The 21,628-nt window shown below is 52.1% G+C and overlaps 2 protein-coding genes across 12 annotated transcripts in view; one reads left to right on the top strand and one right to left on the bottom strand.

Moving 5' to 3' along the window:
- Nucleotide 1: 1 nt before the first annotated feature.
- Nucleotides 2-8,068, bottom strand: MZT2B (mitotic spindle organizing protein 2B). 2 transcript variants are annotated; one of them, XM_032272182.1, is made up of 4 exons: nt 7,786-8,068; nt 7,464-7,612; nt 6,277-6,456; nt 2-246 (listed from the first exon to the last, which is right to left on the bottom strand). In XM_032272182.1, the coding sequence occupies exons 1-4, from the start codon at nt 7,959-7,961 to the stop codon at nt 89-91; spliced, it is 663 nt and encodes a 220-aa protein (XP_032128073.1). In that variant the 5' UTR covers nt 7,962-8,068; the 3' UTR covers nt 2-88. The 2 variants fall into 2 exon arrangements, with proteins under 2 accessions (XP_032128073.1, XP_032128074.1); XM_032272183.1 differs by lacking the exon at nt 6,277-6,456.
- Nucleotides 8,069-8,438: 370 nt separating this feature from the next.
- The window catches only part of SMPD4 (sphingomyelin phosphodiesterase 4), a 27,476-nt gene continuing 14,286 nt past the window's right edge, over nt 8,439-21,628 (top strand). For 3 of the 10 annotated variants that reach the window (XM_032272173.1, XM_032272175.1, XM_032272172.1), the window contains exons 1-9: nt 9,851-10,085; nt 12,463-12,546; nt 14,084-14,170; nt 15,393-15,535; nt 15,695-15,770; nt 16,147-16,255; nt 16,362-16,414; nt 16,538-16,689; nt 21,178-21,310. In XM_032272173.1, coding sequence (XP_032128064.1) covers nt 9,930-10,085; nt 12,463-12,546; nt 14,084-14,170; nt 15,393-15,535; nt 15,695-15,770; nt 16,147-16,255; nt 16,362-16,414; nt 16,538-16,689; nt 21,178-21,310 — 993 coding nt within the window. In that variant the 5' untranslated portion in view covers nt 9,851-9,929. Of the gene's footprint in view, nt 8,696-9,849; nt 10,086-12,462; nt 12,547-14,083; nt 14,171-15,392; nt 15,536-15,694; nt 15,771-16,146; nt 16,256-16,361; nt 16,415-16,537; nt 16,690-21,177; nt 21,311-21,628 lie in introns of those variants that run through there. The other 7 variants (XM_032272177.1, XM_032272176.1, XM_032272174.1 and 4 more) reach the window with 5 other exon arrangements.

Below are 21,628 nucleotides of genomic sequence, written 5' to 3'. Positions count from 1 at the left end.
GTCTAAATCTCAGAAAGGTTTATTATCGACTGAAGGAGATAACATGTAGCCTTTGCTGGGGACAGTGGTGTGGTAAGTCTGTCCCATCCTAGGTGTTGCCACGCGTAGGGCTCTTCCCAGGCCCGCCCCCCTTGGGCAGCCTGGTAGCGCTGGGCTGGCGCGGCATCCTCTGGCTGGATCCTTCGCGGCTGCTGCGTTCTGCCAGGGCCAGCGCTCCCCCAAGGGCAGTGCTGCCTTTGTTTCTCCCTGAGGAGACACAAAGCACAATAATTAGAAATGGGTGAGCCCCGTAACTGCAGCACCTGCTGTACTCGTGCTCCTTAAACAACATTTGTGTTTACCCATTTCTGTCAAAGCTGCTTCAGCTAGAGGCCCTGCATCAGCCCCGAGTCCTGAGGCTCAGAACTGATAAAGACAGGCCATGCCGCATAAGCCCTTGGCAGTGTACAGGGCACCCTTTAGGATGTGTCCCAGAAGGGAATCCTTGCAAGGAGCAAACTGCCAAGGGAACGTTTTGAAAGGACACGCCACGGGTCCATCTAGGGAAAGGTAAGTGCATCGGTCCACACCTGGCCTGGGCAGCAAACATGGTCTGCCCTGATGGTGCTGGCAGCAGCAGTAGCAGCAGGGACTGGCTGCCTCATCCTCCAGGTGTGTTCACGCTGGACCTTACATCTGAGCTGCCCTAGGCAGTGACGGGCAGAAAGTATTCCAGTCACCAAGTCCTAGAATCAGGTTTCTGATTTTTAGTTTGGAAGCTCTTACATTGTTTCCTTCCTACCCAAGTGATCTGCAAATAGCGGTCAAGCCTCTTACTCTCAGGTTTAGCTGCCAGATTCCATGACAGGGTTGCTGCTGCAGTCTGAATGCTTTGACTTTCCTTCTGACCCCCAGTCTCACTTGGATGAAGACCAATGGTTCCATTTCTTTGATTTGTAATTTGCTTACTTCACTCTTTTTTGTGAAGATAGCCATGAAAGATCTGCAACCACACTTGGGCCAGAGCTTTATTTTAATGCGACGGACTTCCCTGGGCTCAGGGTGTTGACAGCATCAGCAAGACTGACTGAGAGGACCCTCTAGGGGACAAACGTGCCTGGGTATTAGGCTTGCCCATGGGATCACAGCCCCCTATGTGGAGTGCCTTAGCCAGGGCTCTCCCCTGCTCTGGCCTGGCAGGGTCTGACCCGTAGGCTCTAACCAGGGCATGTGTGCCCTGCCCGACTCACACTGTTGGGTCCCCCATTTCATCCCCCCAGCTTTCCCTTTTTTCTGACTGAGGGAGTGCTTCGACCATGCTGACCTAATCAGCTACATGTTCCCGTTGCAGGCTCAAACCCTGGCTGGGGTTTGCTTCTTCCTACTGATAAACATGTTTAGGTTGTTGTGTGAAACACTGAAAGATCTGACATGTTGCTAAGCATGTGGAAACTGGCCCCGCCCCAGCCAAACTCCTAACTCCACACTGCAGCTGTGCCTAGGCAGAACCTCTTTCCTGGCTGTGCCTCATGAGGCCACACTGCAACCCTCTCCGTATGTAAGTTCCCTAACAAAATCTTTGGACTAACCACCCTGGCATTAGCTAGCTCAATCCTGGGAAGGTTTGAGGCAGTCCATTGTGAGAACTCCCCTGCCACCAGTTTTAGGGTGACTCCAAAGGTCCAGCTAACAGAACACCTAAGCTCAACCCAGGTCCTTCCCTGGCCTCTTATCAAATGCAAACAGCCTACAATGGGAAACTGCGTTCTTGGAGAAAAGATGCAAACAGGTGTCTAGGGACCATTAGGTCACTTCTGTTTCACCATTTGTCACTTTGAACAAGTGAAGACTCCTGTCTGAGACGCCGTGGACCCTGGCTCTTCCAGAGGCACCTCCAGCTCCCTTCCATGCTAATACCACAAAATTCTCCCCATGCACTTCAGGGATAGGGCAGCCCTCCTTGAGTTTCCGGGAGTTCTTCCTCAGAGAATGAGAGCTGTGCTCATTCCTGCCTGGTGGGTGGTGAGGGTTACAGCGGTGTCACGCTTGGAACTCTGTCAGCTTGGCGCACTTGACTCAACAAAGATGGAGTCAGGGCTGTCCCGAGCCAAGAAGGAGTGCAGCCAGGAACACGTGGTAGGTGATGTTTGGCCATCTCAGCCTAGCAGTGACTTGTGAAAAAGGCACAAAGCAGAGAACATTCGGTCACCACGCGTCTCCTTTGGTACAAACTGCCATTATTCTAGTCCCCACTGATTGGTTGGGGATGAGGATTCTGTCTTCCATGAGCAAACGGGCCCTGCCGCCCTGCAGCAGCTTTCATACCGGGCCAGCATCTCCCTCTGAGGCCACAGTACCTCCGTGGGCCAGACCAGACAGAATCAGATCTTCTGTAGCCACGTCCTAACCTGGGTGCTCAGGAGCCCATGCGCTCTCAGGGTAACTAATGCCCTGCTCCCCACAGCACCCAACACAGCAGTCCCCAGTCCTGGGCCTGACTCAGAGCCAGCTTCCCTTCAGCCTGTGCCATCTGAGCTTCCTCTCCTCCCCTCAGTAATGACCCAGTCCCTTCTGGAAACAACAAGGATGAGAGGGAAGTAGAAAAGAACAAATAATGAATGATTTGTGTGTGTGTGTGTGCGATGCGGGGGTGTTTAGAGACTGACTCTTGCTCTGTCACCTGGGCTAGAGTGCTGTGATGCAATCACAGTTCATTGCTGTCTCAAACTCATGGCCTCAAGGGATCCTTCTGCCTCAGCCTCCGGAGTAGCTGGGACTAAAAGCGCAGGGCCACACCTGGCTAATAATGCTTATCTTTCAATCTGACAGGGTGGACAAGCCCTGGAAATATGAAACCAACATAACTCTAAGCCATACCTGATGTTAAGAAAAACTTGGAAATCTTCAGGAATTGTATGCTGTCAGGGTTAGTGGGGAGCCCTGTTCAGGCCTCTTTACCTTATGAAGGACGAGAAGGGCCAAAAGAGAACTGCCTGCAGTGCCTTGCAGTGAGAAAACCAGCTTTGCTTAGCCCTGCTCCCTTGGGAGGGGCTGACTCAGATGGGCTGGCAGTGGGGTTGAACCAAGTGTGGCTGGAGGTTGGGGTGTGCAGGTGGGGTGACTGATGCCCCTGGGCTTAGTCCCTGGAGGGCCCTCCTAAGTGCCAAAATAGTCAACGACCATTGAATATTAAAAACAGCCTGGCTCAGCAGGGGACAGTGGCTCACGCCTGTAATTCCAATACTTTGGGAGACCAAGGTGGGAGGATCCTTTGAGGTCAGGAGCTAGAGAGCAGCTTAGCTTACAACATAGTGAGACCTCCATCTCTACAAAAAATTAAAAAATTAGCCAGGTGTGGTAGTGTGCACCTGTAGTTCCAGCTACTCAAGAGGAGGTGGGAGGATCACCTGAGCCCAAGGGGTTGATGCTGCAGTGAGCTATGAGTGTGCCACTGGACTCAAACCTGGGCGACAGACTCTGTTTCCAAAAAAAAATCAGCTTAAATACTTTAATCTAAAATATCCAACGTATTATTTCAATATGTAATCCGTACATAAGTTATTCATGAGATGTTGCATTCACCTTTGTCCTTTTTTTGGTTTGTCGGTTTGTTTGTAGAGATGGGGTCTTGCTATGTTGCCCAGGCTGGTCTCAAATGATCCTCCTGCCTCAGCCTCCCAAAGTGCTGGGATTATGGGTATGAGCCATGATGCTCAACCTTATTCACACTGAGGTTGTTTTGAGACAGAGTCTCACTCTGTCACTCAGGCTGGAGTGCAGTGGTGCAGTCACAGCTCACTGCAACTTCGACCTCCCAGGCTCAAGCAATCCTCCCACCTCAGCCTCCCAAGTAGCTGGAACTACAGATGTGTGCCACCATGCCCTGCTAATTTTTGTATTTTTTGTAGAGACTGGGTCTCACTGTGTTGCCCTGGCTAGTCTTGAACTGCTGAACTCAACAGATCCACCAGCCTCGGCCTCCCAAAGTGTGGTGGGCTTTTTGCATTCCCTTTTGTACCAGTCCTTTGATATCTGCTGTGCATAACACACACAGTGCAATGACCATGCCAGTCATGTGTGGCTCGTGGCTCCTGTATCAGGCAGCACAGCTCAGGTAAGACTCACGGCTCCCACACTCTAAACATCATCTTATATACTCTGGACAACTTTCAAAATGTATAGTTTCCCTAAACGAAATGCTTAACTGAATTTATTTTCCCCTCAATGACTCCACACTCTCACCACGACATGCACTGCCCCTCTGTGCTTCTGGTTTTGTTTCCCTTTCCCTGTGGAGCTTGGTGGTGGTGGTCCCTGCAGGCCATCTGGACAGCTGGGGGGACAAGCATCCAGAGGACCTGGAGCACCTGCTGCAGCTCACAGAGGTAGGCTCCCCTGGGCCTGGCCCGCAGCCTGGAGAACTCCACACCCGAGTCCTGAGGGAAATCTGTGGCCTCCAAGCCCCCTAGCCAGATCACTCCCACAAACCCCCTTATGTCCTCTATCCCAGATTCTGTCATTACCAGGGCAGCTGGAGCTCCATGTGGTCAGATGCTATAAGATGCAGGCCTCAGAGAGCTCTCACAGTTCCATCTGTGGCCTCTGCCTCTCACTCAGCAGCACACTCCTGGTGTGGCCCCATGTCTGCCCCATTCCCTTCCACCTCCTCCTCGGGTTCCCCTGCACCCCCATGGGGCCTCTGTGCCCTCATGTCCTGGCCTTCTGCTGCCCAGCCTACAGGGCCAGACCTGGGCTATGCTTCCAGGACAGAGCCTCAAGGAACAAATGACCCTGAGGGGCCCAGTACTCCAGGCCACTCCTGTCCCTGTGCTAGGGGCTTCCTCCCACTTCTCTCGGAGCCCCCGTTTGCTCACATGGCACCCCCTCTCTGCCTGCATCCTAGACCCTCTCTGCCTGCATCCCAGTGCTACAACCCCCACATACATATTGACTGTGCCCCTTCACCTCCTTCCTCCCGCCCCGGGCCTGCCTGGATAGCACTCTGCCTCACCAGCCCCTCCCACCACCCAGCTCAAACGCATGGGGCCCTGTCGACCCCTCCTGGCCTGCCCCGTGTAACCTGTGCTGCTCTCTGGGCTCTGAAGCCTCCTCTCATCTCCATTGCTGATGTTTTTTCTTTTTCTCTTTTTCTTTTTGAGACAGGGTCTTGCTCTGTTACCCAGGCTGGAGTGCAGTCGCATGGTCTCAGCTCACTGCAGCAATCCCCTTAGGCCCAGGTGATCCTCCCACCTCAGCCTCCCAAATAGCTGGGAATACAGACAGACACCACCACGCCTGCCTGGTGAGTTTTTGTGTTTTTTGTAGAGATGGGGTCTTGCTGTGTTGTCCAGTTTGGTCCTGAACTCCTGAACTCAAGGGATCCACCTGCCTTGACTTTCCAAAGTGCTATTGTGATCCAACGCACTGGCCTCGCTAACGATTTTCCTCACTGCCTCTCACTGGACTGAGTACGACCATCTCACTTCCCTGCCACACCCTCTGCACTGAGAGCTGGGCCTGGCACCCAGAGCCCCTGAGTGAGCAGCAACATCCCCTGGAGTGACAAGGCCTCTGTTCCCAGTTTCTCCCTCCTGCTGGAAACTTGTCCCTCAATTGCTCATTTCAGCCTGCAGTCCATGCACTCCAACTCCAGCTTGTCCCTGAGCCCCTCCCCATCCTCCCTTGGGCCTGAGCTCAGACTGGCAGGGAGGTGGGCACTGTGGGGAGTCGTGTGCAGGAGGTGTGATCAGAGACCCCTGGGCTCTCATAGGCCCCTAGCCTCATCACACCTGGTGACACCTGGAAAGCGCCCCCAACTCAGGAGTGAGATGGGCAAAGGGGCTGAGTGCTGGAGTGTGGCCGTGGGACCAGCACATGACATCCATGTGGTGCTGCCCAGGAGACTGGGGGAAGGTGGGAGCCTCTGTTTCTGCCCCCAGACTTCCTGTCCGGATAGGGGACAGCTTCCAAAAGGCCAAGGTGTTTGTCACGCCTCGGGCTGTGCTCTCCAGCACAGCACACCACCTCTCCACTGGCTGGCCTCCCCTGGAGTGGGGCTTTTTACAGTGCGGGTGTTGGTCCCATCCCCGGATGCCCGCCCGACTGTGGGGTCTAGAGACTGCCACACCATGTCACTAATAAACCGAACCAGAAACTGTGCCCTGTTGCTTAGCGGCAGGACAGCGGTGGCCTGCCTGGTCCTGCCCTTGCAGCTCAAAGCTGTCTCTTGGGCCCAGGCAGTTTCCATGGAAACAAGGGAGAGCACCAACCCCCCCGAGATAAGCCAATAAACGCAACCTGCAAAAGGAGAGAACAGGCAGCAAGAGAGGCGGAGGGAACCCGGGGGGCCTGGAGAGAGAGGCGAGTGTGTGGTAGCCAGGCTGTGGAGCAGAACCGGAGAGGCCGCAGGCTGCAGGCCGGAGGAAAAGGAGGGCCTCCCAGGGGGGCTACTGTTCCTGGCAGAGAGAAAGGAGGCCTCTGGAGGTCAGAGAGAGACACAAAGAGAGCAGAGTACGGGTCAGTGAGGAAGCCAGCACGAAGTTGCCCGGGGCCTCTCGGGGCAGGAGGCCTGTGAGTCCAGGCCCTGGGGCACACCCCCATGAAGGCAGCCTGCTCTCCACCCCTTCTCAGGATGCCTGTGCGGGTGTTCTCGTGCTTCCAGGCAGGGAGCCAGCTCTGGGCCTCCTTCCATTGGCTTGGGAGGTTCTGCTGAATTTCAGAGAGCTGTCGGAAGCAGGAGCAACATGCAAGGGGGATGAGCAGGGGCTGAGGCCCCACTATGACACTTTCAGCCCCAGCATCTGCTCAGCCCAGTCACCACACTGGAGAGGGAGGAGGCCCTGCAGGCCTCTGCACCCTGGGAGTTCTGTGTCTGACTCCCTTCCTGCAATCCTCAGAGGGAAGCTGGCCAGGCTGTCCAAGTCCCTGCACAGGAACTGGGCCCAGGAGGGGTACAGGCAGGGGGTGGCAGGAAGACCTCTGCCTGCCCTGCTCCTTGGGCACTTCCCTGGAGGCTTTAATGCCGCAGGACAGGGACCGAGACGGTCTATTAAAAAGCATATTTAGAGATACGATCTCACCCTGTCACCCAGACTGCTCTCAAACTCATGGCCTCTAACGATCCTCCCGTTGTGGCCTCTGAAAGTGCTGGGATTATACGCGGGAGCCACAGCGCCCAGCCCCAAACTGTCTTGATTCCTGACTTTGTGGGATGAAGGCCTGATAGAAGAGGTGGGGAGAGGGCTGAGAGGAGGAGCCCTACCTCGCCTGGACCACCCTGGGGCATGTACTCTGTGTTCACCTGACCAGGATGTACCTGCTAAGGCTAGCAGCGAGGCCCGGGGGCAGAGCCCACGGATGGGCCCTGCAGGTGCTGGGCCAAGACCCCACACACAGGCCGGGCCACACCGCTGCTGTGCCGCGCCTGCCCCCTCCCCGCCCGCCACCTCCGCCACCGGCGCAGGAACAGCAGGCCCGGCTCTGACCTCGGGTCTCAGGCACGCTTGACGTGGGCAGAGACACGGCCGCAGGGTCCTGGGGCTCGCTCGCCAGCCTCTGCCCGGCACACATGGACTTGAGCATCTGGAAGACGGCGAGGGGGGCCACGTTCAGCTTCAGTAGGTCCACCAGGATCCTGGACAGACGCGGGGACAGACGCGGGGCCGGTGAGCCCACCCCGCCCGGGCGGCCACCTCCCTGAAGACCCGACAAGGACTGGGGCTTCCTCGCGACCAGCGGGTCCGGTGGACCCCGAGGGCAGAGGTCGGGGTGACGGGCGAGCGTGCGACCCCCACCCGCCCCGCTCACTTGAACACATCGGGGTCGATGGCGCTGCCCGCTGCCTGCGCCAGCTCGTAAAGCTCCATCTCCTCGGCGCTCAGCACCTTCTTCCGCCGCAGCACCAGCTTCTGCCGGGCCGCCTCCAACCCCTGCGGCGCCGCCGACCCCGGCCCCGGCCCCGGCCCCGCGCCTTGCGCCGCCATCCGCACCGCCCGCGGGAAGGTGCGCCCCGCCCCGCCGCGCCCGCGTCGCGTCCCCTAGCGGAGGCGCCCGCCACCCTCTCCCTGCAGCGCCAGCGCCGGGCCTCCGCGGCCGCGGGGCGGGTACTGAGCCGCCTCCCGCACCGTCATTCGAGCACAGCAGTTATTGGGCGCCCACCGTGTGCTGGGCGGCGTGCTAGGTGTCGGGGGTGGCATGATGGACCGCGGGGCCCAGTGCTTGGCGGTCGGGGCCTCCCTGATAGACTGCATTGGTCGTGCTCACTTAGGTGGCAGCACCCAACCCAATGCCAGGCATACGCTGGGCGCTCAGTAAATGCCTGGTACAAGAAAGCCTGCAATTTTCTGGTCCGCGCCGGTGCCCCACTAGGGAGCGCTCCTCGGGTGGGTCCTTCATCAACCACCCTGCTTATGCGCACGCGCCGTCCCTGCTGTGCGTGAGCCTAACAGCCAGAGACCGGAGGCCGCCACTACGCAGGCGCGTTTAGCCGCGGACTACCCCCACTCCTCCACACTCCTCCCTCCCTGCTTCCCCTCCCGCCCGGCCGGCCTTCACTTTGCGCAGGCGCATTTTGAAATAGCTGCCCAAAGTGGTAGAGACGCTTTTCCCGCCTGGCCGCGGGGCGTGGCTCCTGTGCGCAGCTTGATGACGACATTTAGGCGCCGTGGTGGAATGGCGGCGGCCAGCTCTCAGGCGAGCAATGTTGTGGGTCCCAAAGGTGAGTGGCGCGGGACGCGCGCGTCAAACGGTCCGGCGCCCCGGCGGCTTCCCCGAGCCCCTGGGGAGGCCGTCTCCGTTCCTCCGCAAGCCCCAGGACTGGGGCCGGCCCCGGCTGCTCCGCCCAGGCCGGGTGGGATGGGGAGGCGAGGGCCCCTTCTCAGTCTCCCTGCCACTCTCCTGGGCCATGCCTTTGTGCCACCTTCCAGCGCGATTCGTACACTCTGTCTCGGTAGTGTACGAGAGACACTGCTCGTTGAAGGTTAACGTTCGTTGAAGGAATTGAGGGAAGGAGAGCTTTGTGTTGAAGTTGAGCCTTGGTCTCAACAGGCGGTGTGGGAGGAAGAGCCGGATGTGGGTCTCTGCTCGACCCTTACTCTGTGTCCTCGACATCTCCGAGCCTGGGTTTCTTCAGCTGTAATAGGGTCTTGATGCCCAATTGGCAGGAGGGTTGGGCACAACAATTGGGGTCATGCTGCTGAGGGAGGTCTTGGCAGCGACTGAATTTGCTTGGAACGATTGGCGTTGCCTAAGGGCTGTCACACTCAGAAAAATAAAACCCCAAACGGGGTCCGAAGCAGCTCTTGGAGAAAGTAGGTGTTGAAGAGGCGAGATGAAGCGGCCCCTAAGTGCAGGGCACTCAAAGACCTTGATGGGGGAGGGGGACCATGGCAGAATCAGAGAACCAGAGTGTGCAAGACACCTCTTTGAATTCCCGGATTTGAATTTCCTCTCTTGAAAATTTCCTGGAAGTTCCTCTGGGCCTCACTCTTTCAGTTGCTGCCCATGAAAGCTGAGCAGAGATGCTTTCACGTCATCACCTCTAAAACTCTGTGTTTATCCAACAGTCCACAGTTTTATGCTGCTCTGATCATTTTGGAGTAGTGCACAGTGTTTTCTTGACCAAGTGTCTTAGGACTGAGCCTTTTAAGTTTTCTTTAACACTGAAATTGATAGCTAGGTTAAGAATTGAGAAAGCCTATACTTTGGGAGGCTAAGGTGGCGGATCACTTGAGGCCAGGAATTTGAGACCAACTTGGCCAGCATAGGGAAACCTGCCTCTACTAAAAATAGGAAAATCAGCCGGCCGTGGTGGCAGGCACCTGTAGTCCTAGGTACTCAGGAGGCTGAGCCACGAGAATTGTTTGAACTTTGGAGGTAGAGGTTGCAGTGAGATGAAGGAGTGAGACTCTGTCTCAAAAAATAAATAAATAAATAAATAAATAACTTGGGCGATGTTCCTATTGCCAAGCGGCAGAGATTCCTGTTTCCTCTCACACTACAATTGCCTACATGGCCTTCTTAAACCCAGCCTCTTCTCCTCCACAGACTGCCAGGTGCCACCCCAGTGCCTTTACTTGTGCAGTAGGCAGAGCTGGGCCATGAAAACTGTAAGTAGCTCACCAGTGGGACTTGGCAGACTTCCTCTCTGCGAAGTCTAGGTCTGAGCATTTTTCATTTCTGATCTGGGTGGGCGGAGAGGTAGGAATCTGGAAAGCTAATCCTAGTTTTTTGTTTTGTTTTGTTTTGTTTTGTTTTCATTTTTTTGAGACAGAGTTTCCCTGTCACCCTGGCTGAAGTGCAATGGTGCAATCTTGGCTCACTGCAACCTCCGCCTCCTGGGCTCAAGCATTTCTTGTGCCTCAGCCTCCCGAGTCACTGGGACTACAGGCGCCTGCCACCACACCTGGAAAATTTTTGTATTTTTAGTAGAGATGAGGATTTGCCATGTTAGCCAGGCTGGTCTTGAACTCCTGGCCTCAAGTGATCCACCTCCTACAGCCTCCCAAAGTGCTGGGGTTAGAGGTGTGAGCCACTGCCACCGGCCTTCAATCCTAGTTTTCTGATGACTCATTCAAAGGCTCCCTTGGCAGAGCTTGCTCTTCTCCTCCATTCATTGCATAGTGCACAGGTAATATGCAGGGATTTTGCCCTGTCTCAGAGAGTTTTGTGAGGCCGTCTTTGTATTGGAATCTTGGTTCTGCCACTTACCAGCTGGGTGGGAGTAAGTGACTTTTCCTATTTCTGCTTCTCTTTCCTTGTCTTTACTGACATGCACTCATAGTACATCTGTACCCATAAGATTGTTGTGAAGATGGTTTTTCTATTCTTATATGACAAACTTAGCAGCTTAAACCAACACTCATTTATTATCTCATAGTTACATATACATAAGTCCAGGCAGGCTCAGCTGTGTATCACGAGACTGAATTCAAGGTATTGGCAGCTTTGTTCTTATCTGGAGCAAAGAAGCTGCTTCCAGGTTTATTTAGGTTGAGAGCAGAATCCAGTTCCTTGGAGTTGTAGAACTGAGGTCTCTGTTTTCTTGCTGGCTGTCAGCTGGGGACTACTATCTAACTTAAGGTCCACTAACTAGGACTCTGTATCTGCAGAATGCAGTCATAGCAGTACCTAGATGAGTATTTGAACGGCGAGGGGTCAGGAATCTTGGGGCTATCTTTAGAATTCTGCCTGCCACTGAGAATTAAATGTGGAGATATACAGAGAGCCTTTAGAGCGAGTCCTGGTGTATAACAAATGCTGTATAAGCATTGCCAAGGATTTAGTACCACAAACTTGGCTCTGAAGTTGGCCACTGTGGGCTGCATGAGAACAGTGTTTGTTTTTTTTAAGCGTAGCCCCGGGAGGAACCTGGGGCTGCAAGTGCTTTCGAAGTATCGATGATCAATTCTTTTTTTTTTTTTTTTTCTTTTTTTTGAGATGGAGTCTTCCTTCAGCCACCTAGGCTGGAGTGTAGTAGTTCGATCTTGGCTCACTGCAACCACCATCTCCTGGTTTCAAGCGATTCTCCTGTCTCAGCCTCCCACGTAGCTGGGATTATAGGTACCCACCATCATGCCTGGCTAATTTTTGCATGTTAGTAGAGACAGGGTTTCACCATGTTGGCCAGGGTGGTCTTGAACTCATGACCTCAGGTGGTCCGCCTGCCTGGGCCTCCTAAAGTGCAAGGATTATAGGCATGAGTCACTTCGCCTGACCAAGAACAGTGTTTCTATAAAACATCAGAATTGCTGGCTGGGTGTGGTGGCTCACACTTGTAATCCCAGCACTTTGGGAGGCTGAGGCATATAGATGGCCTTAGTCCGGGAATTCAAGAGCAGCCTGAACAACATGATGAAACCCCATCTTTACAGAAAGTACAAAAATTATCTGGGCTTGGTGGTGTGTGCCTGTAGTCCTAGCTACTTGGGAGGCTGACGCAGGAAGATCACTTGAGCTCAGGAGTTTGAGGTTGCAGTGGGCTATGATCACACCACTGCACTCCAGCCTGAGCAACAAAGCAAGACCCTGTCTCAAATAAAAAAATAAGAAAGACATGAGAATTGTTAATGTAATGCGTGCCACATTACACAGATGTTCTCCTGGGTATTGTGAAACTATGTAATATTTCGTTAGGGCCAGGTGCAGTGGCTCACACCTATAATCTCAACATTTAAGAGGTCAACAGAGGAGGATCCGTGGAGGCTAGGACTTGAAACTAGCCTGGGCAACATAGCGAGACCCTGTCTCGACAAAAAACAAAAAAGAAAATTAGCCAGGCTTGGTGGCACGTTTTTGTAGTCCCAGCTACTCAGGAGGCTGAGGTGGGAGGACTACTTGAACCCAGGAGTTTGAGATTGCAGTAAGCTATGATTGTGCTGCTATGTTGTGCTTGGGCAACGAAATGAGACTGTGTCTCTAAAAAAATAAAATGGAAACATTCTGCTGTGTTGCAGATGTTGAGCTTTCATCTTTGTTTTTCCACAGTGGTTTGCTAAGAAGGCCATTTTGGACTCTCCACTGGAGGCTGCTATGGCATTCCCTCACCTGCAGCAGCCCAGCTTTCTACTGGTAACTATCAACCGCCTGCATGAGTGTCAGTGTGGCCATAGTTCTGTAGCTGTGGGACTTGAGTGTTCTTCCCACTGATTTGAAGAGCCCTGTAGTGGTTGTTTTTTAGGGGCATGTGATGTCAACAATGCCAGACTCCTTAAGCTTGACTGTGCTTCCTTAATACTAAAGAACCTTGGAGTTACTCAACCTCAAGACAAATTTATTCAAATGCTATTTTCTCTACTTCCCAAGGGCATAGGAGGAAGAGGAGCAAGTGAGAAGCATGTATATCAGACTGTTCATGACCTGGAAATTCTTGAATAGATATGAAGCATTCTAATAATCATAACTGTCATCAGTGAAAAGTGGAGACAGTTGTGCTGGGGGCTGCTAGGTTTGCACTTTAAGTATTAAACATGATGCTGAGAACTGGGTGCAATGGCTTATGCCTGGAGTTTCAGCTACTGAGGAGACTGAGGCAGGAGGATTACTTGAGCCCAGGAGTTAGAGACCAGTCTGGGCAACATAGTAAAGACTCAAAAGGAAGAAAATATGATACTGAGAACTCACTGAGAAGTGAGAAGTTAGGTATGAAGTAAGTATTGGTGATGGAAGTTCCTAATTTTAGTTCTTAGGAGGTGTTTTTGTGAACATTTATGTGGAAGGACATTCTTCCTTAGTGCACCCCACTGAAGCCAACAGGCCTGGCCCATGGCCAGACAGCTCAGGTCTCCATCTCTGTCTCAAACCCAGTGAAATCCACCCTCATATGGAGGTAGACAAGGCCTTAGATATCCTTTGGCAAAGCTCTCTACATTGAAATTCTAGCAGTTTCTCCTGATCTTAATCCATTTGCACAGATGCCCCTTTTCTCCCTGTAGTCAGAGTGCATTCCTCACATCCCATGACTGTGGGTAGATCTCATTAGTCCTTGTCTTGAGTCTTTTCTGGCCCCTCCATTGCCTTCGTGATTAGTGTCTACTTGGCTGAAGCCATCTATATTTGCCTGCCCTGTGTTTTAAGGTCAGTTGTTTAGTAGGTTCACTGTTTACTGAATAAAGCACAGCTTGTTTAAGAGCTTCTGCCATAGCCCTGATGTTGTTGGGCATTCTTATTGATGGTCACAACAGTGTAATCACTGTGGTCCATCAGGCGGGAAGCTTCCATTTGATGCATACAGACACAGCGGCACTCTGGTCTGTGACAGTTGCCCTTACACAGTTGATATCCTCTTCTGGTTTTGGGGCTGACCCTGGGGCCAATCCCTACTTAAGGACCAGTGTAAGTCAGTCCTGTTCTGATGACGTGCAGCACTCTGAGAGGGTACTGGGAAGCCAGCCTGAGAGTTCCTGGTCCAGAGAGCACAGAACCACAGCTTCTCCTAGCAGCATTCTTTGGGCCACTGACACACGTGAGGGGCTGGGGAATGAGGCCAGTGGTTATGTGTCTGACTCATAACCTATTGCTTGGATTTCTGTTTGACTCAATGCAGCGTATCACTAAAAGCTGCATAGTGAATACCCTCATGATTTTTTTGTTTTGTTCTATCTTCTAGGCTAGCCTGAAAGCTGACTCTATAAATAAGCCCTTTCCACAGCGGTGCCAAGACTTGGTTAAAGTCATTGAGGATTTTCCAGCAAAGGTATAGCTTTGCCAATGTCTCTTTTTGCAACATGTCTTATACATTCCTTGAAGAACTTTACTGTAATTCCTATTTCTCCACCCCTCCCAATCGCCCTCCACCCCCTGCCACCTGACCCTGATCGCTGCCTGGCACAGAGGCATTATCGTGACCATTATATTTATGGACACATTTAAACATGTGAACTTGTAGATCAGGGGTTCTCAACCACAGGTGCTCTGTCCCTCAGGGGACATTTGGCAATGTCAGAGACATTTTTGGTTGTCACATCTGGGGGTGGATGGGGAGTGTATGCTACTGGCATCTAGGAAGTAGAGGTCAGGAATGCTGGAAACATCCTGCAAAGCACAGGACAGCTCCCTACAACAAAGAAGTATCCAGCCCAAAATTTCAATAGCACCAAGGTTGAGAATGCTAAAAATATGTATTTAAATCACTTCTGGAATTGTCAAGCCCAGGTAGCAGGCCTAGACAAGGAGTTAATAGCAAATGGCAACAGGTCAGCTACGTTTCAGGGTCTTCACTCCGGGAAGGATGTTGCTTTCTTTTCTGATGGAACATCGTTCAAGTCAGAAGTTTCAAACATTGTTTCAAAGAATCTTTTGGTGTGGTGGCTCATGCCGGTAATCCCAACTCTTTGGGACACCAAGGTGCGAGGATCACTTAAGCCCAGGGGCTCGAGACCACTCTAAGCAGCATACTGAGACCCTGTCTGTACAAGAAATTTAAAAATTAGCTGAGCATGGTGGTGTGTGCCCATTGTCTAAGGTACTCAGAAGGCTGAGGTGGGAGCATTGCTTGAGCCCAGGAGGTCAAGGCTGAAGTGAGCCCTGATTGCACCACTGCACTCCAGCCAGGGCAACAGTGAGACCCTGTTAAAACAACATGCTTTTTTTTTTTTTTACATTTTTTACTTTCTTCATTGTTTTTGTTGAATTGTTTGTTTGTTTGTTTGTTTGCTTAATTTAGTCTTCTATCACACACAAAAGATGTATTTTGATTGGAGGCCAACTTGTGCCATGTATCCCACTGGAAGAACCCAAAGCTGCTCTTCTCGTTGGCACCATGGCACCAGGGTTTCTTTGGGTACAGGGCTGATCCCCTGAGTCTCAGCCAGGGAGTGGCCTCCTCAGAGGGAGCTGGGTAGCAGGTGGTACACGACTGGAGCTGGAGCAGGAATGGGCGCTGGTCCTGCCCACAGCTTTTCCCCACACTGTTTCAGGAGCTGCACACCATCTTCCCATGGCTGGTAGAGAACATTTTTGGCAGCTTAGATGGTGTCCTCCTTGGCTGGAACCTCCGCTGCTTACAGGGGCGTGTGAGTCCTGTGGAATACAGCATCGCGATGGAATTTCTTGACCCTGGGTAGGTAGGTTTATCACCTGAGAGAGGCTGAGTGCTTCCTCATGGCTATTCCACTTTTAAGTCACTCTCTCAATTTCTTAACGTTAAGAAACAATCAAAGCAAGATAATTTGCAGTTCATTTGCCCTGTTTTTGTTTGTTTGTTCAATTTCATGTTCAGTGGCCCAATGATGAAGTTGGTTTATAAGCTTCAAGCTGAAGACTATAAGTTTGACTTTCCAGTCTCCTACCTGCCTGTAAGTAAAACACAGAGGGAGAGTAGTGCTCAGGGCAGTGGGCCTTGCACAGCCCTGCAGTGATGGGTAGTCTCCTCCAGTCCCCTGAGGCCAAATTGAGGAGTGAGTTGCTCCGGGATGAGACGCAAAGGAGATGGGTATTGCATGGCTGCTACCTTTGTCATCTGAAGCTTTTTATGAGATGATAGGAGAGGTTTTAAGCAAAGACTCTTGTTCAGGCACTTCTCAGAGGCAGGGCACTATCCCCACAGGTGGGTTCTGTATGCAGGTCTCTTTTCCAGCAGCCTTCCCAAAGGGCTGCTGTGCATGTGGGGCACCACATATCAGGCACTGCGCACCAGCGCCTGCCCACAAGCCCCACTGCCTCTCTCTGCAGGGTCCTGTGAAGGCATCCATCCAGGAGTGCGTCCTCCCTGACAGTCCTCTGTACCACAACAAAGTCCAGTTCACCCCTGCTGGAGGCCTTGGCCTCAACCTGGCCCTGAGTATCCTTTGGTGGCCCTGAGGTAGGGAGGCTGTGGGTGGCCCCGCACTCGACACTGGGGGGGTGGCTCAGCAACCCTGCATGTTTGCCCCTGACGCTGCCATCAGATCCGTTCGAGTATTACATATTCTTCTTTGCCTTGAGCCTCATCACTCAGAAGGTAGGGAAGGGATGTCTCTTTCTGGGAGGGGCGGGGCCACGGCCCAGGACTTCCTGCACTTGCTAGTGCTCGGCAGCCAGGCAGTGTCCAGAGCCTATGCTAACAACTAGCTTGGTTTTCCAGCCACTCCCTGTGTCCCTCCACGTCCGTACTTCAGACTGTGCCTATTTCATCCTGGTGGACAGGTACCTGTCATGGTTCCTGCCCACCGAAGGCAGTGTGCCCCCACCACTCTCCTCCAGCCCAGGGGGGGCCAGCCCCTCACCACCTCCCAGGTAAGGCTGCCCTTTGTTAAGACCTGGCCCTTCTATAAGGGAGTGGCCCAGTCAGTTGCACTGTTCACAGGGACAGTGGTGCTACCCTTTGTCCAGGGTGCCCCAATTTTTCTTATGCCTCATTTCCCACTCGCAGCTGTCTTAGCATAGACTGGAGGGTGGGGATGTGGAGGGTGATCTGTCCTTTAGTTTTAAGTGTCTGTAGCCATCACTGAAGCTGTCAGGTCTCTAGAGGCCTCCATGGCCTGCATGGGAATGGGCCATGCTCTGCATGGAGTAGCACTCCCCTCAGGTGGCGTCTGAGGCAACGAGCAGGGTAGAAGCATTGTCCTATGGGCCAAAAAAATGGAATTCTCTGTGGGACCCAGGAACAGGTTTTAAGGGGGAGGCCCTGGGCCAAAGAGCCTGTTGTGCCATCCCAAACAGGCTGAGTCTGATTCTGGACTGCACAGGTGGGGAGTATGACCCAGGGGCTTTCGTGCCTGGCTGTGCTGGGGCCTCAGTGGGCCCTAACCCAGGCCCTCTTGGCTGACTTCCCAGGAGACCCTCTTGTCCCAGCAGCAGCTGCCTGTGCTCCTCTGACCCTCCTTAATCTCGCTGGCCCATCGCCTTCCCAGGAGACTGCATGCAGGCCCCTTCCTGCAGATGCTGGTCCACCCCAGATCTGCTGGCATGTGCAAGCCAGGCCAGGCCAGGCGTCTGCCTACAATTCACATGTGTGGACAGATGCTCCAGAGAATGGAAGGGAGAAAGGGAGTGGCAGGGAGGAGAGGCTGCCCCGGTGGTGACAGTGATCAGTGACCCTGAAATGTTGCTGATCCTGTGGAGGACTTGGAGGTGAGGCGGATTCCCACCTTTTCAGATGCAGAATTCAGCTGCACGGTAATTTTTTATGCCTGGCTTTTTTGCTTGTTTTAATTTTCTGGGTTTTTTTTTTTTTTTTCCTTTTTTAATTTTTTTCTTTTAAAAATTATATAGGCTGGGCGAATTGGCTCCTGCCTGTAATCCCATCACTTTGGGAGGCTGAGGCGGGTGGATCGCCTGAGGTCAGGAGTTCGAGGCCAGCCTGGCCAACATGGTGAAACCCCGCCTCTACCAAAAATATAAAAATTAGCTGGGTGTGGTGGTGGACACCTATAATCCCAGCTACTGGGGAGGCTGAGGCAGGAGAATTGCTTGAACCTGAGAGGTGGAGGTTGCAGTGAGCCAAGATTGTGCCATGGTACTCCAACCTGGGCAATAGAGTGAGACTCTTATCTCCCTCTCCCCCCGCAAAAAATATATATATAATTGTCTTTTGTTTTTTTGTTTTTGTTTTTTGAGACAGAGTTCAGGCTGAAGTGCAGTGTTGTGATCACAGCTCACTGCAATATTGACCTCCTGAGCTCAAGTGATCCTCCCACTTCAGCCTCTCAAGTAGCTGGTACTATAGGCATAAATCCCCACACCCAGCTTTTATTTTTTGTAAGATGGTTCTTGCTTTGTTGCCCAGGCTATTCTAGAACTCCTGTACTCAAGTGATCCTCCTGCCTCAGCTTCCCAAAATGGAGGGATTACAGGCATGAACCTCCACACTCAGCCATTGTAGGCTTTTATTTTGTTTGTTTTTTTGTTTTGAGACAGAGTTTCACTGTCACCCAGGCTGGAGTGTAGTGGTGCTGTCTCTGCTTCAAGCAATTTTCCTGGCTTAGCCCCCTGAGTAGCTGGGACTACAGCTATACCGTGCCCAGCTAATTTTTGTATTTTTAGTAGAGACAGGGTTTCACCATGTTGGCTAGGCTGGTCTTGGACTCCTGACCACAAGTGTTCTGCCTGCCTCAGCCTCCTAAAGTGCTGGGATTACAGGTGTGAGCCACCATACCTGGCCTAACCATTATATTTTTTAAAGACGGTCTTACTCTGTCACACAGGCTGGAGTGCAGTGTCACAGTTATCACTTGATGGCACAGTCACCAGTCAGGCCATCCTCTCATCTCAGTGACTACAGGCATGTATCACCACAGCCAGCTAATTAAAAAACTACTTTTTTTTTTTTTTTTTGCAGAGATATGGGGATGCCTTGCTCTGTTGCCCAGGCTGGTCTTGAACGCCTAGCCTTAGCAATCTTCCTGCCTCAGCTTCCCAAGTAGCTGGAATTACAGGTGCAAGCTACCACAGCTAACTTTTTATTTTGAAATAACTTCAGACTTACAGAAAAACTTCCCCGCATAATAAAAAGAACTTGCATACTGAGCATGGTGGCTTACACCTGTAATCCTAGCATTTTTGGAGGCCAAAGCAGGAGGATCACTTGAGGCCAGGAATGCCAGACCAGTTTGGGCAACATAGGGAGACCTCATTTCTATAAAAAATAAAATCAGCCAAGTGTGGTGATGTGCAGCTCTGGTCCCAGCTATTCAGAAGACTGAGGTGGGAGGATCACAGTGCCTAGGAGTTTAATGAGCTGTGAGTGTGCTGCTGCACTCTAGCCTGGGGTAACGAACAAGATCCTGCCTCAGAAAAAAGAACTTTCATAGACCCTTCACCCAGATATCCAAATTGTTAACATTTTGTTGTATCTGTTTTATTCTACGTCTATTGTATGTGTTTTTTTCCCTAAGCCAATATGAGTAAGCTACAGGATATGACGCCCCTCGATCTCTTAATATTTCAGTGTATTTCCTAGAAGTAAATGCATTATCCTATGTAGTCACAGTGCCTATAACCACACCAGAAAGTTAGTATCGCCATGGGGCCACACCTAGTCATCAGACCCCACTTGGGGTTCACCACCAGCTACCCCACTCATGCCTGTTAGCCATCCAGGGTCCAGCACAGGCTCACCCACTGTGTGCAGTGATGTTTCTAGTCCCCTTCAGATCAGGAATGGTCCCTTGGCCTTTCTGGCCTTCCTGACCTTGACCCATCCAAAGCATGCGGCTACCCCTTAAGCTGTCTGATATTTGCTGGTGACCAGGCCCAGCTTTTGGGCTTTGTTGGCAGGAGCACTGCAGTGGGACACCTGGTCCTTGCCAGGTGCCCTTTATCACTGGGCAGAAAAGGTGTCAGCCAGGTTTTTCCACTGTAAAATAAGTACTTTGTGCCTAGATTAAATAGTAATGAGGCCAGGCCGTAGCTCATGCCTATAATCCCAGCACTTTGGGAGGCTTAGGTGGGCAGATCACTGGAGCTCAGGAGTGTGAGACCAGCCCCGGCAACATAGCAAAACCTCATCTGTCTCGAAAATTTAAAAATTAGCCAGGTGTCGTCATATGCACCTGTGATCCCGGCTACTTGGGAGGCTGAGGCGGGAGGATTGCTTGCACCCAGGAGGCGGAGGTGGCAGTGAGCCAAGATCATGCACTGTACTCCAGCCTGGGCTACAGAGTGAGACCTTACCTCAAAAAAAAAATATATCAAAAGTAGTAATGAGTGCCTGGGCAACACAGCACAACCTTGTTTCTGCTAAAAAGAAAAACATCATCTAGGCATGGTGGTGTTGGTCCTGGCTACTTGGGAGGCCTAAGTCTAGGAGGTTGAGGTTGCTGTGAGCTGTGATTGCATCATTGCACTCCATCCTGGGCAACAGAATAAGATCCTGTCTCAAAAAAAAACAAGAATTTACTAGGAAGATGTATGAAGACTGTGTGATTACCACTAGTGTTAACATCCACTGTTGATTCTCCCTGTTTTTCAAATTGATTTTATTATTTTTTGAGACAGGGTCTTGTTCTCTCACGCCAGGCTGGAGTACAGTGGTGCAATCTCTGCTCATAGCAGCCTCAACCTCCTGGGCTCAAGCAATCCTCCCATCTCAGCCTCCCAAGTATCTGGTACCACAAGCAGGCATTACTACACTTGGCTAACTTTTATAGAGACAGGGTTTTGCTATATTGCCCAGGCTGGAAATTTCCTGTTTCTTTTAGAAACAGGGTCTCACTCTGTCACCCCAGGCTGGAGTGCAGTTGCAGAATCGTACGTCATTGTAGCCTCAACTGGCCCCGGCCATTCTCCCTCCTCAGCCTTCTAAGTAGCTAGGACTACAGGCACATGCCACCATGCCCAGCTATTTTATGTTTTAATATTTTTGTAGAGACGGAGTCTCACTTTGTTGCTTAGGTTGGTCTCAAATGCCTGGCCTCAAGAAATCCTCCAGCCTCGGTTTCCCAAAGTGCTGGGATTACAGGTGTAAGCCCCCATGCCTGATGACCTCACTGTTGATTCTTGACCAAATCAGTTATTAATAGGACAGTGGCCAAATGGTGGTTCTCTAACTTCATCCCTCCTTCATTGATTAGTGAGTCAGTGGTCATTCTGTGGTAAGGAAGACTTTTCTCTTTGCTGTTTATTCAGATATATTAGTGTGGATCAGGGGGTGGTGAGGGGTAGGCATTGTGCTATTGAACAAGTTGTAATCTATTCCTGCTGTCATTGATTTTGATATCCAGATTGCCCCTGGCTGGGCCAGCGGGACCCCCTAACTCGGGCCTGTTTCTGTGTCTCCCTCAGGACACCAGCCATGCCCTTTGCTTCCTATGGCCTCCACCATACTAGCCTCCTGAAGCGACACATCTCTCATCAGACGTCTGTGAATGCAGACCCAGCCTCCCATGAAATCTGGAGATCAGAAACTCTGCTCCAGGTGAGAGTTGAGATGGTCAAAAGAAACTGTTTAACCAGCTGGCTCACGCCTGTAATCCCAGCACTTTGGGAGGCTGAGGTGGGCAGATCACCTAAGGTCAGGAGTTTGACACCAGCCTGGCCAACACGGTGAAACCCCATCTCCACTAAAAATACAAAAACTAACCCTGCATGGTGGCGCATGCCTGTAGTACCAGCTACTTGGGAGGCTGAGGCAGGAGAATCACTTGAACCCGGGAGGCAGAGGCTGCAGTGAGCTGAGATCGTGCCATTGCACTCCAGCCTGGGTGACAGAACTAGACTCCATCTCAAAAAAAAA

This window comes from Sapajus apella, unplaced genomic scaffold (genome assembly GCF_009761245.1).
Source record: "Sapajus apella isolate SASKATOON/1434 unplaced genomic scaffold, GSC_monkey_1.0 scaffold318, whole genome shotgun sequence".
In the NCBI taxonomy this organism is placed as follows: Eukaryota; Metazoa; Chordata; class Mammalia; order Primates; family Cebidae; genus Sapajus; species Sapajus apella.
Note: the sequence above shows the minus strand (reverse complement) of the source record. Positions and strands in the feature narration are given on the sequence as shown.

Bases quoted from the DNA above. Each gene is read 5' to 3' on its own strand.
- MZT2B (XM_032272182.1), bottom strand. From the start codon at position 7,961: ATGGCGGCGCAAGGCGCGGGGCCGGGGCCGGGGCCGGGGTCGGCGGCG. The intron at 6,457-7,463 runs GTCAGAGCCGGG...TCTGACCTCCAG, and splicing joins AAGCGTGCCTGAGACCCGAG to AGGCCTCCTTTCTCTCTGCC. The intron at 247-6,276 runs GTTGCGTTTATT...GTGTCTCCTCAG, and splicing joins CCTGTTCTCTCCTTTTGCAG to GGAGAAACAAAGGCAGCACT.